Source organism: Oryx dammah, unplaced genomic scaffold, assembly GCF_014754425.2.
Source record: "Oryx dammah isolate SB20612 unplaced genomic scaffold, SCBI_Odam_1.1 HiC_scaffold_25, whole genome shotgun sequence".
In the NCBI taxonomy this organism is placed as follows: Eukaryota; Metazoa; Chordata; class Mammalia; order Artiodactyla; family Bovidae; genus Oryx; species Oryx dammah.
In genome coordinates, this window is record NW_024070209.1 from 481,024 (window position 1) to 494,524 (window position 13,501).

At 48.0% G+C, this 13,501-nt stretch overlaps 1 protein-coding gene and 1 non-coding gene across 2 annotated transcripts in view; one reads left to right on the forward strand and one right to left on the reverse strand.

Moving 5' to 3' along the window:
• Positions 1 to 12,675, reverse strand: part of MERTK (MER proto-oncogene, tyrosine kinase) — a 120,973-nt gene extending 108,298 nt beyond the window's left edge. Inside the window, exon 1 of the mRNA XM_040267535.1 lies at positions 12,381 to 12,675. Coding sequence (XP_040123469.1) covers positions 12,381 to 12,441 — 61 coding nt within the window. The 5' untranslated portion in view covers positions 12,442 to 12,675. The remainder of the gene's footprint in view (positions 1 to 12,380) is intronic.
• Positions 880 to 1,014, forward strand: LOC120852348. The gene has a single exon (XR_005718529.1). It is a non-coding gene; the product is annotated as a small nucleolar RNA SNORA70 (small nucleolar RNA).
• Positions 12,676 to 13,501: the final 826 nt, after the last annotated feature.

Sequence of the window (13,501 nt, forward strand, 5' to 3'; positions counted from 1 at the left end):
TATGTAATGATAAAAGTCCGTCTACCAAGAAGACATCGCAGTCTTAAATGAGTGTGAGCCAAAGCAAAGAGCTGCAAAGTATGTGAAGCAAAACCCAAAAGGCCTGAAAGGAGATGTAAAGAAATCAACAGTTATAGGAAATACTTCAACATCTCTCTTTCAACAACTGAAAAAAGAACTGGGCACAAAATAAACCAGGATATGGAAGAACTTGATAAGACTGCCAATGAAAAGAATCTGGACTACATTTATAGAACATTCCACCCAACAGCAGCAGAACACACATCCTTCCCAAATGATGATGGGATGTAAACTAAAATAAACCACATCGTGAGCCATAAGGCAAATCTCAACAAATTTAAAAGAACTAAAGTGGTACAGTATGTATTCCCAGATTACAATTGAAATAAATATAAATTAATAACAGAAGGTTAACTAGAAATTTTCCAAATACTTGCACACTAACAGCTAAATAGTCTATGGAGCAAAGGGAGAGTCTCAAGGGAAACTTTTCAAAAATACATTGAACAGAGTGAAAATGAAGTTACAATATATCAAAATATGTGGGACATAGTTGACACAGTTTTGAGAGGAAATTCTATTTAGTAGTCTGTGCTGGTAACATAGAAAAAGAAGAGCAAGCCAAACCCAAAACAAAAACAAGAAAGAAAATAAATATAGGAAATAAATTGAAAAAAGAAAAGCTAGAGGGTAAATCAATGAAACAAAGACCTAGTTGTTTGAAAAAAATCAATAAAATTGATAAGTCTCTAGGCAAGACTGACAAAGAAAAAAAAGATACCAATTACTCAGGAATGAAACAGGGAATATAACTACAGACTCTGAAGATGTCAAAAGTATAATAATGAAATACTGTGTTTGCTACCAACTAAGCCCACTGTGCTCCTTTGCCTGTGGGAGTCTAGCGTGCAATAGCTGCAAACAGCAGCCTCCTCCGTAGTTTTTGCAGCCTGCTGCCTGTATGGGCTGCTCTGAGGGACCCTGCAGACAGCCCTTTCCAGTTGGACACTCATGTCTAGTACAAATATATGCAGTGCCTCTGGAAAGCCCCAGGGCACAGTGGCCAGAGTCCACATTGGCCAAGTCATAATGTCCACCCACAACAAGCTGCAGAATAAAGAGCATGTGATTGTGGCCCGTCACAGGGCCAAGTTCAAGTTCCCAGACTGCCAGAAGACCCACATCTCCGAGATGTGGGGATTGACCAAGTTTACTGTAGATGAGTTTGAAGACACGGTGACAGAAAAGCAGCTCATCCCAGATAGCTGTCTGGTTAAATACATCCTAATCATGGCCCCTGGACAAATGGCAGGCTCTGCACTCACGAGAGCCTTGGCACTGTCCCCTCCTTACTCATGCCCACCAATAAATCCTACTTTCCTGGCAAAAAAACGTAAAAATCATAATAATGATAACTAAATACTATGAACAACTCTACATACAAATTCAACAACATAGAGGAAATGGACCAATTCCTCAAAAAACACAAACTACCACAACTCTCAAGTCCTTTGGACTGCAAGGAGATCCAACCAGGCCATCCTAAATGAAATCCGTCCTGAATATCCATTGGAAGGACTGATGTTGAAGCTGAAACTCCCAAATACTTTGGCCACCTGATGCGAAGAACTGACTCAGTTGCAAAGACTCTGATGCTGGGAAAGATTGAAGGCAGGAGGAGAAGGGGACGACAGAGGATGAGATGGCTGGATGGCATCACTGACTCGATGGTCATGAGTTTGAGTGAACTCTAGGAGTTGGTGATGGACAGGGAGGCCTGGTGTGCTACAGTCCCTGGGGTCACAAAGAGTTGGACATGACGGAGCGACTGAACTGAACTGAACCACATCTCACTCAATATGAAATAGATAATTTGAACAGCGCCAGGTAAGGAAATTGAATTTATAATTTAAAGAACACCCACAAAACAAATTTCCAGGCCCAAACAATTTCACTGGAGAATTACACCAAATGCTTACAGAAGAATTAACATCAATCCCACACACTGTTGTTATTCCATCTTTAAGTCGTGTCTGACTCTTTGCGACCCCATGGACTGCAGCACCGCCAGCCTCCCTGTCCCTCACTATCTTCTGGAGTTTGCCCAAGTTCATATCCATTGAACTGGTGAGGCCATCCAACCATCTCAGCCTCTGCCATCCTCTTCTTTTGCCTTCAGTCTTTCCCAGAATCAGGGTCCTTTCCAATGAGCCTGCTGTTTGCATCAGGTAGCCAAAGTATTGGAGCCTCAGCTTTAGCATCAGTCCTTCCAATGATTATTCAGGGTTGATTTCCTTTAGGATTGACTGGTTTAATCTGCTTGCTGTCCAAAGACTCTCAAGAGTCTTCTGCAGGCCAACAATTTGAAAGCATCAATTCTTCAGTGTTCAGCCTTCTTTATGGTTCAACTCTCACATCCATACACGATTACTGGAAAGACCATAGCTTTGACTATATGGATCTTTGTCAGCAAAAGTGATGTCTTTGCTTTTTAAAATGCTGTCTCGGTTTGTCATAGTTTTCTTTCCAAGAAGCAAGAGTCTCCTAATTTCATGGCTGCAGCCACCATGTACATTGATTTTAGAGCCCGAGAAGAGAAAATATGTCACTGCTTCCACTTTTTCTCCTTCCATTTGCCACGAAGTGATGGGACCAGATGCCATGATCTTCGTTTTTTGAATATTGAGTTTTAAGCCAGCTTTTTCACTCTCCTCTTTCACCCTCATCAAGAGGTTCCTCTTCGCTTTCTGCCATTAGAGTGGTGTCATATGCATATCTGAGGTTGTTGATTTTTCTCCTGGAAATCTTAATTCCAGCTTATGCGTCATTCAGCCCAGCATTTTGCATGATGTACTCTGCATACAGGTTACATAAGCAGGGTGACAATATATAACCTTGATGTACTTCTTTCCCAATTTTGAACCAGTACACTGTTCCATGTCCAGTTCTAACTGTTGCTTCTTGATCTGATACAGGTTTCTCAGCAGGCAGGTAAGGTGGTCTGGTAATCCCACCTCTTTAAGAATATTCCAGCTTTATGTGATCCACACAATCAAAGGCTTTCAAGTAATTAATGAAACAGAAACTGATGTTTTTCTGGAATTCTCTTGCTTTCTCTATGATCCAACGAATGTTGGCAATTTGATCTCTGGTTCCTCTGCCTTTTCTAAACCCAGCTTGTACATCTGGAAGTTCTCAAGTACTCAAGTGCTGCTGAAGCCTAGCTTGAAGGATTTTGAGCACGTCCAGAATCCTCAGAAATACACCTCTGTGCTTCCAGACTCTTTTATTGCCCCAGATAGAGCTGGGGGCGGGGGAATGGGGAGAGGAGGGTAGTTCATGGGGCCACAGTCAGCAAGGGCAGCAGGGAATGGTAGCTGCCCACAGGAAAGAAGTCATACAGGCAGGACTCTTTTTTTTCAGACTTCATTTATTTTTTGACCCAGGCCCATGGCAGTGAAAGTGCTAAGTCCTAACCACTGGAGCACCAGGGAATTATGAAGACTTTATTATTACTTTATTTAGCTAGTTAGCTTTCGCCCACGCCGCAAGGCATGCGGGATCTTTAGTTCCCTGACCAGGGATCAAACCAGTGCCCCTTGCAGTGGAAGCACAGAGTCTTAACCACTGGAATGCCAGGGAAGTCCCACGACTCATTTTTAAGGGACACCCTACACTGCCTCAGGCCCCATTTCTAGGCTGATTGATGCCTGAGGACACTTATAGCCAGAGTCAGGCAGAGGGCCGGGGCGGGTGGGTTGATCTCAAGCAGGCCCTGTGTTTGACTCTTGAGGAGAGAAACTTCCAGCCCACATCTCTCTTTCAGATGCAACCTGTGTCCTGCCCAGAAGAGATCCCAGAATCACCTATCTGCCCCCTATTTGATCAACGGAGACATGCAATTTCTGCAACATGACTCTCCCTGCACATTGCAACCGGGCTGAGGACTTACATCTTCAGACTCTCAAAGTTTTTTTTTTTTAACCTAATGCTGTAGATTTCCTGCTAAAGTCTAAGAGCTTCCTTTTTCCTTTGTCCTCAAACTTTCAAAGAACATTGTTTTCATCAACAAATCTTCAAATCATGTGCCCAAATTTTAAAAAAAAGAAAAAAGAGGCTCAAAGGGTGCTTTCACTTCCTGTGTGGAGGCAGCCTGCCCTGAACTATGCCGAGTGGAAAACAGGCCACCCTTGGGAGGCCATGAATATTCATCACCTCACTGCGCATTCATTAAGCAGCACCGGGACAGAAAAGTACTTTCAGCGAGTTTATGCTCTAATATTCTCCATGAAGACAGCCTGCTCTTACTTGTAGAAAAGATCATTTTCGAAAATGATAGTGAGGTCGGTCTTCTATGTATGAGCAGCTTTGAAAGCCCTGCGGCTTACAATAGCAAAACAATCCCTTCTCCAAAATAAACAAGGCTTTCCTTTGTATGTCCAGGGAAAGGAAGGACCAGCGCTAAGGCAAATTCTAAGACGTCCACCGGCCCTGAATGCTGACATAACTAGAGCCGTCACCCCCCGACCCCACTCCCAATCCCTGCACCCGAAAGCAGATTATAAAGAAAGGGGTGCTTTTCAGACAGTGCTTGTCTGATCCTCAAGTTCCAGCCTGAGACCTAAATCCTGAGCATGGGCCCCATCCCAGAGTGAGCTGGGGCAAAGCTCTAACCTAGTGATGATCAGATATTGCTGGGCCTTGCTTGACTCCCTAGAAGCTAGACAACACCTATCAAGGGCCTGACTGGGAAAAATCCAGAAGACCCCATTAATGTCTGAGGACAGGAAGAAATATACAAGCATAAAGTCTGCTGCCACAAACACCTATGCATTGTGATTATGAAATGCAACGGTTTTTCTCTAAGCCTAAGTCACTCCAACATGCTTAGCTTTTGGTGTAAAACTTATCGTGTATGTATGATCTCAGTCCAAACGTAAGGTCAACATGTCTCCTCTCTCTTTTCCTCCCTCTCCCCTCTGCCCTGCTCCTTCCCCCACCCCACCCAGTCTTCCCTCAAGACTCATGGAAAATCCATTTTACCATTAAGTGAAAAATGATCTAACGGTGGATGAAATGGACAAGTGAGTGCAGTGAAAGTCGCTCAGTTGTGTCCGACCCTTTGTGACCCCATGGACATACAGTCCGTGGAATTCTCCAGGCCAGAATACTGGAGTGGGTAGCCTTTCCCTTCTCCAAGGGATCTTCCCAACTCAGGGACAGAACCCAGGTCTCCTGCATTGCAGGCGGATTCTTTACCAGCTGAGCCACAAGGGAAGCCCAAGAATACTGGAGTGGGGACAAAGGATGAAATAAAATGTTTTAGAATAGAGTGTAGAATTTTCAACCAACTCTTTAAGACATAACTATTCTTCCTTGACTCAGATTCGACTCTTGGGTGGGGAAGATCCCTTGGACAAGGAAACAGCAATCCACTCCAGCATTCTTGCCTAGAAAATCCCATGGACAGAGGACCCTGGCAGGCTATGGTCCATGGGGTCGCAAGTAGAGCTGGACATGACTTAGCAACTAAATAACAACAGCAACAACATCCTTACTTCACTTTAAAACACTGGGACCTAAGGAGGTGACTTGACGTGGCAGCCAGGCCATGCCCGCTGGATCCTGCTGGCTAACAGAGGCTCAGAGTGGAAATGGCGACCAAGGGGGCAAGCTGCCCAGCAGCTGGTGGGGCCAAGCTTCCAGGCCTCATGAACCCAAGGAAAACCTGGGCTTTCGCTGTGGTTAAGAATCTTCCGTGGAACTTCCCTGCTCATCCGGGGGTTAAGACTTCGCCTTCCAACAAAGGGGGTGCGGGTCTGGTCCCTGGCGAGAGAACTAAGATCCCACGTGCCTTGGGGCCAACAGGCCTCAACAGAAAACAGAAACAATGCTGTAACATGTGTAAGACTTTAAAAATCGTCCACACCCAGCGCTGCCCTGGTGGCTCAGTGGTAAGCTGTTCGTCTGCCAATGCAAGTGACACGGGTTCCATCCCTGATCCGGGAGGATCCCACGTGCAGAGGAGCAACTAAAGCCGTGCACCAGAACTATTTAGCCTGAGCTCTAGAGCCCAGGAGCCATAACTGCTGAAGTCGAGGCACCCTGGAGGTCATGCTCTGCAACAAGAGAAGCCATAGCAAGGAGCAGCCCACGCACCAAAGCTAGAGAGTAGCCCCCACTTGCCGCCTCTCAGCATAGGAGATGTAAAAGATTAGCATTCGATCCCTTGGTCGGAGGGATCCCCTGGAGGTGGGCATAGCAACCCACTCCAGTCTTCTTGCCTGGAGAGTCTGGCGCACAGAGTCAGACAGGACTGAAGCGATTTAGCATGCGCACCCACATAGCAATTAGCGAAAAAGGCCGAACAGCAATGAAGACCCAACACAGTCAAAAATAAATGCAATTATTTTTTTTAATGGTCCATTAAAAAAAAAAAAAATCTTCTATACAGTTCAACAGCCTCACTTCAAAGAAAACTAAGGCCCAGGAGGGAGAAAGTGCTGGCTGGTAGGTACTCTGAGTATTCTTGCTCTCCAAAACAGGCTGCAAGATCTTCCTGCCAGGTGGCATTTTCAGCATTTTAGCTGGAGGCAGCAGGGGTGGAACCAGGAACAAGATAGAGAACAAGTTTCCTCTGGGTCAGGGGTTAGCAAATGCCCAGAGTGTGGGAAGCAGAGGAGTCTGGGCCTTTCCTGGGGTACCTGGGGGACTTGCTCACACCTGCCACTAGGCAGGACGCACCTGGAAACCAGGAGCACACCTGGGGCTCCTTGTCCAGCCCATCTGCTACAAGACCACCTGCAAGCGCCCACCCAAACACAGGCAAAGAGCACCGCCCAAGAAACAGCTTCCGGAAACCTGCATTTGGCAAACCTAGTTTTAGCTGGAAAAAAGGAAAGGAATTATCTGGATGTTTACACTCAAACAACCAAAAAAAAAAAAAAGTAACCAAAACAAAACCACACCCACTTTAGAGTACAGTGGTGTGGGAAACACCAAGCAGGAACTGGACTTCATTTTTATACCTTCCTGAGAGGCACATGACGGGAAGCTATTCCTGGACCAAGTTAAGCCTGAATTCAAGGAGTGAGGGTCATGGTGGGGCAGGAAGGGGAGCAGTCAGGACAGGTCCTGCCTTGTCTGAGGTAACAAGTGTGGGTTCTGTTCACAGAAATACCAGGAAACAATCCTACAGAGCAAGGAATTCTGCGCTCCAGGATGGAACCCCCACAGCCCTCCACCAAAGCGCTATGACCAGTGGTGGGGGGGGCCCCACAGATCTGACCTCATATTTCAGGTTTCAATTTAGGACACATTTCAGTAAGAAAAGGGGAAAGTTTTCCCCCAGTACCTTTTGTTTAAGAAAAACAATTACTACAAAATTTGAGTTCAGAAAGGAGGGAGCATGGGTAACAATGGCTAATAGTTTGAGAGCTTTTACCACAGGACATTGGCTCCTTTATCCTCCCAACGGTTCCACAAACAACGAAGATTTCCACTAGACCCCTGAGGGGACTGAGGTCCTGAGAGTTAGTCACTGCACCCAGGGCTCCCCAGAGGCCAGCCAGGCAGGACAGGAAGCCCAGCCCATTTGGTCACTCAGCCCCTGTTAACATTTTCATTCCAAGCCCTTGAAGCACACAGGTTTAAGAATAACCCGCTTTTTTTAAATACGTTTTACAATACTTAACTCCCTGCTGAGATGCATTTCCCCCACCCCCACCCCCACTCTGAGCCCTGTGTTTCGGGTTAAGATGAAACTAGTAACAACAGGCCAAAATCAAGACACTCCAGGCCACAGTGCCTGGGAATCAGGCAATCTGCTCTGGACAAGAAACTCTTAAACAGTATCTTTAACATGAAAAATTGGCTTTTAATTTTATAAAAAAATGTTACTTTTGCTCTATTGGCCTTAATACAGTCCACAAATCTACCGTAACCTTTCTAGTAATGGAATCATTTTGGCATACCAGTGACATGAAAAACTGTTTTCTAGCAACCTATCCCCAAGCACAAGGGCCTGGGAGCTGCGGCAACTGTTTCTGGAAAAGCCAGAAGGGAGAAAGAAGTTGGAGGAAGACACAGCGAGACCCACAGAGGCCTTGATCTTTGCAGATCCTGAGCAAATACTTCTCTGTGCAGATGCTTCCCTGGTGGCTCAGTAGTTAAAAAATCCACCTGCCCATACAGGAGATGAGGGTTCGATCCCTGAGTCATGCAGATCCTCTAGAGAAGGAAATGGCAATCCACTTCAGTATTCTTGCCAGGAAATCCCATGGACAGAGGAGCCTGGCGTGCTACAATCCATGGGGTCAAAAAAGACTAGGATGTGACTTAGCGAGTAAACAACAGCAGATACTGAGCACCTGACATGAGCACACTGCTTGGAAAACAGAGAGGAACCCATCAGACAGCGGGAGAGTTATTTAATAGAGTGTGTGTGTGAGTATGGCAGAGGTGGCAGTGAGGGAAGGCCTCTTCAGGAGAGCAACTGAGCTAGCGTGTAGACATCTTGGGGAAAAGATTTTAGCCAGAGGGAACTTCCACAAAAAAAAAGAGCCAAAAAGACCTTTGTGGCTGGAGCGGCAAGAACTGAAACTGAAAATGAGTCAAAGAGGAGAGTAGGACCCCAGCCCTGGCCAACCTTGGTGCCAGGAGGCCACCCAGTCCAATTCAACCTCAAAGTCACATTCTGGCCACTACGCAGAAAGTGGCGGGTTGGTACGTGCTCATTTCCAGGTGGGGGAAACCGTTTAAAGCAAGGCTCAGCCTCTCTACCTGGTGGTGTATTATCAATTCACTGGCACTGTTTTTAACCAACTCTGACCGGCAACCTGCTCCTAGGATTACTGACCCTGCTCCTAGGATTACTTGGAAGTTATTTTTAAAAATAAGATTGAAACAATAGTTATCATTTTGAAAAATAATAGTGTCCTATTCATCACGTTGGCTTCCCTGGTAGCTCAGTGGTAAAGAATCCGCCTGCCAGAGTAAGAAATTCAGGTTCAATCCCTGTGTCAAAGATCCCCTGGAGAAAGAAATGGCAACCCACTCCAGTATTCTTGCCTGGAAAATTCCGTGGACAGAGGAGCCTGACGAGCTTCAGTCCATGCGGTTGCAGAGTCAGACACGGCTGAGCGACTGAGCGTACACACACGCACACAGAATCACCACTCTAAGGAAGCAGATCAGAATAACTTTTGAAAAGTCACTTATTTTTGAAATGTGACCTGCTTCCTTTTTGAGTCCGTTGATACAAAGCCTATGAGCAACTAGACAGCTTAAAGTTCTTTCTGGGATAATGTTTACAGTATATTGTAATACGGTGACAGCTTCAGTTTGGGAGAGAAACCGTAACACTGAAGAGTTTTAAAGCCCAATTAAGGACTTCCCTGCTGGTCCAGTGGTATCCACCTTGCAATGCAGGGGACTTGGGTTCGATCCCTGGTCAGTTAACTAAGATCCCAGAGGCCTCCCAGCAACTAAGCCTGGACCCCAGCTAGCGTCCATATGCTGCAACGAAAGATCCTGCGTGATGCAACAAAGATCCCGAATGCCGAAACTAAGACTTGATGAAGCAAATAAGTAATGGAAAAAAAAAAAAAGTGAGATTAAAAGAACAAAAGCCCAATTAGTTCTAAGGGATGCATTAAGGGGCAAGCAGAGCCTCATCACTGGTTAGGTCCTTGCAATGCCTTCACTTTTATCCACTTCTGCATTTTTTAAAACTTATTTTAAATTGAAGGATAGTTGCTTTACAATATTGGTTTGATTTCTGCCATACATCACCATGAATTAGCCACAGGTATACATATTTCCGCTCCCTCTTGTACCTCCCTCCCTCCCACCCCATCCCACCCCTCTACGTTGTCACAGAGCCCCAGTTTGAGCTCCCTGAGTCATAGAGCAAATTCCCACTGGCTCTCCTTTACACGTGGCAGTGTGTGTGCTTCCATGCTCCTCTCTCCATGCCTCTCTTCCTCTCAGTCCTCCCCCAGCCCTGGGCCATAAGTCTGCGCTGTGTCTCTGTCTCTACTGCTGCCCTGAAAATAGTTTCATCGGTACCACCATAAATCACAGCAAGATCCACTTCTGTATTTTCATCCTCCAGCTTCTCCTGGGCCTCTAGAGCTACCCTTTGCTGATTTGTTGCTCACTGGCACCCCCATCAGAGACGGAACAGAAAGGACTGGAGAGCCCAGAAATGCCCCTGGTTCAGCAGTTTCAGTTCTCTGTGTTTATCTTTGTGCGAGGGTGTTTGTGGGTATGGGGTGGGGGTAAGAAGTAGGGACGATTTCAGGGTTAAAGTGCTGAGTAAATTGTAATTATCCATTCCTCTACAGTGTAGAGTCTATGCACACATTCACACCCCATCTCTCCTGGCTCCGCTGTCTGGTGAGTAAACCACTTAGAGCCACAGCATGCAATATGAAAACCTTAAAACTAGACAAGGAATCCAATTTCCATCTTCAGCACCCTTGAGAGTGAGAAAGTGTTAGTTACTCAATCATGTCCGACTCTTTGCAGCCATATGGACTGCAGCCCGCCATGCTCCTCTGTCCCTGGAACTCTTCAGGCAAGAATACTGGAGTGGATAGCCATTCCCTTCTCCAGGGGATGGTCCTGACCCAGGGGATCGAACCTAGCTCTCCCACACTGTGGGCAAATTATTTCCCATCTGAGCCAACAGGTCTGCTCTCATTCAGCCAGGGAGAATCCCATTCTTTGAACTTTTCACAAAATGAAACACTGTCAGACATCTCACAGGTAAATTCAAGATAAAAAACAAAAGGTAGGAGAAGAAAAACTGGAGAAACTTTTCATTCTTCCAGTTGGGTGGATTTTAACAGACTTTTATGATTATCTGCTTAAAGTAATTATCAGCTACAGAAGGTTTATTATTATTAATGCTTAAAAAAAGTAGAAAAAGAAAAACACTCCATTAAAAAAACATCTTCCCCAAAACTACTGCTTCTGTTACTTTTCCCATAATTTTCACCACATTTACTACATCCAAGACTATTTATGGCCAGCCTTCCCTGGTAGCAAAATATAACAGATTATGAAAAACGGATCTAGCAGAAATGCTGAGGAATTTCTGAGGGTTTGGTGGGGGGGGGCGGTGGTGGTTGGGGTAAAGAATAGAATTGTTTTCATTCTTTGCTTGGTTTACTCTCTGGATGTTTGCTTCAAATTGCTACATTGCCTCAAATTATAAATTGTATGTGTAATTTAACTGTAACAAGAGGCTGCAGCTGTAGATTTGAGCAACTGAGCTTTCCAATGAAATTCTCACAGGAAAAATTCTCAAGTAAACTGCTTAAGTATAATTGAAGTTTCCAGGTACTCTTCAAAAACACCTTTGACCACAATAGGTTTATATAAAAGCTAAACCTTTAAGCTAAGGAAAAAAGCTTGATGTGTGTTTATTCAGCATAAAGCCTGGTTAAGTTTCTTCCAGCTTCCTTAAGAAATACTTCAGAGGTTAAACTAGCCCGTTCGTTAATCACTGACCCTCCAAACAAGCTGCGGATACAGAATGGAACCATGAAACCTGCCTTCCTGTGCCTCTACTTAACAATCCAGTGTCTTATATAGGAATGCCTAGCAGTACAGATGGAGAAGGCAATGGCACCCCACTCCAGTACTCTTGCCTGGAAAATCCCATGGACGGAGGAGCCTGGTAGGCTGCAGGCCATGGGGTCGCACAGAGTAGGACACGACTGAAGCGACTTAGCAGCAGCAGCAGCGCAGAGGTAATACGCCTAGACGCTGACCAAGCACGTTAGATCCTGTTCAGCAATAATAGGGGTGAAAAGAGCGCGTCCTCTTTTTCTGCCCCCCCCCCTCACAGGGCGTCCCTGCTAAAGTAGCCCCTGAAGGCCCGGGGTTGGGGGCAGCCCGACTAGTCCCTCCCGATCGCGCTTTGGCCTTGGTGCAACGCTGCACCGGGACTGCAACCTCAACTCTCGCAGCCTGCGGGTCTCCGGTCCCCCAGAGTGGAGATGGGGTCTGCCTGCGGCTCCTAGAACTCCCGCCAGCAACTGGGGTCCAGCCACACAGCCACTTCCAGTGAGAAGTTTTTGGCGCATTCCCCTCCGCCGAAAACTTTAGGACTTGCAGCGCAACCGGCCGAGCTCGGTTTCCCTCTCCGCGGTCACTGTGGCCCGGGACGCGCACCGACTACCCAGCCAGGATGCCAGGACGGTGGGTACGCGGGAGCCCTGCACCTCGGCACCAAGCACCTCTGGGGCGCGGGGAGGGGTCTGCAAACTCGCCAGCAGCCGGGAGCGCCCCGATCGGCGCGCTCCCTCCCCGGAGCTCCCGGGCGCGAACCCCCGGCCCCTTGCACTCACCTCGTGTCCAGAGCGCGGAGAGGAAGAGCCACGGCAGGAACGGCGGCACAGCCCGCCCCATCCCGAGACTGCGGGTCTGAACAGGCTCTCTGGACCGACGGACAGATGGACGTCCGGAACCTGCCGCGTCGCCGGCCTAGCGCGCGCAAAAACAGCCCACTCCCGGAGACCCGGGCAACCCACTCCGAAGGCGCAGAGCGGAGCCGCGGTCGAAGGCGCCGAGAGCTGGAGCAGGGCGGGCGAGGGGCCGAGTCTGAGCCGACCCAGCCAGTCGGGGAGGGGAGGGGGCGGGAAGGCAGCGGGGAGAGGCGGGCGGCGGAGTGGGTGGAAGGGGGGCTGGACCCAAGGGGCGGAGAGGGGCGGGCCGCGGGGTGGGGTTGAGCCTGGGCGTGGGGGGCGGGGGGGCGGGGGCTGAGAGCGGGGGGAGGGGGGGTGAGGACCGTAAAGGGGTGGGGTGACCGGAGGTCTGGGGAGGAGAAAGTGCCCCCTGCTTCCTGGGGATCCAGACGACCGACAAGTGCAGGTAGGAGGGACAAGAGTAAGTTGGGGAGGAGCGTAGGGTGCCCGAGGCTGCCGGCAGACTTAAGACAAGGTGCCTGCGGCTTGGAGGCTGAGGCAGTCCCGCAATCCCGGCTCAGCAGACATAAAACGCAGGCAGCAACGCTCCAAGAAGCCGAGGCCACCTTGGCGGCGCTCCCAGACGAGCGCCTTCTCGGGCCGAAGGTGTGAGGCAGTCCTGGAGTCTCGGAGCTCACCGCCTCCCGGGAAGAACGTTTTGCTGTGCCCCCTTGTGGAGTCCAAGAGAGGACTCGTGGAGGGAGCTGAACACCTACGAAGTGGGAAGAGGCCCCCCACCCCCACCCCCCAGCGATTAAAGTGTGGAGGGGCCAAGAGGGCAGTCGTAGAGAAAGTTAACCGTGAGAGAAGTGTCAGCCACGTGTACTAATAACTGAAAGGATAACTTAACATTTCATATATAGATATGCACACATAGCGGTGGCGCCGGTGCAGGAGAGGTAAGAGACATGAGTTCGATCCCTGGGTGGGGAAGATCTCCTGGAGGAGGGCATGGCAACCCACGCCCTTGTATGGCTTGTATTCTTGCCTGGAGAATCCCCATG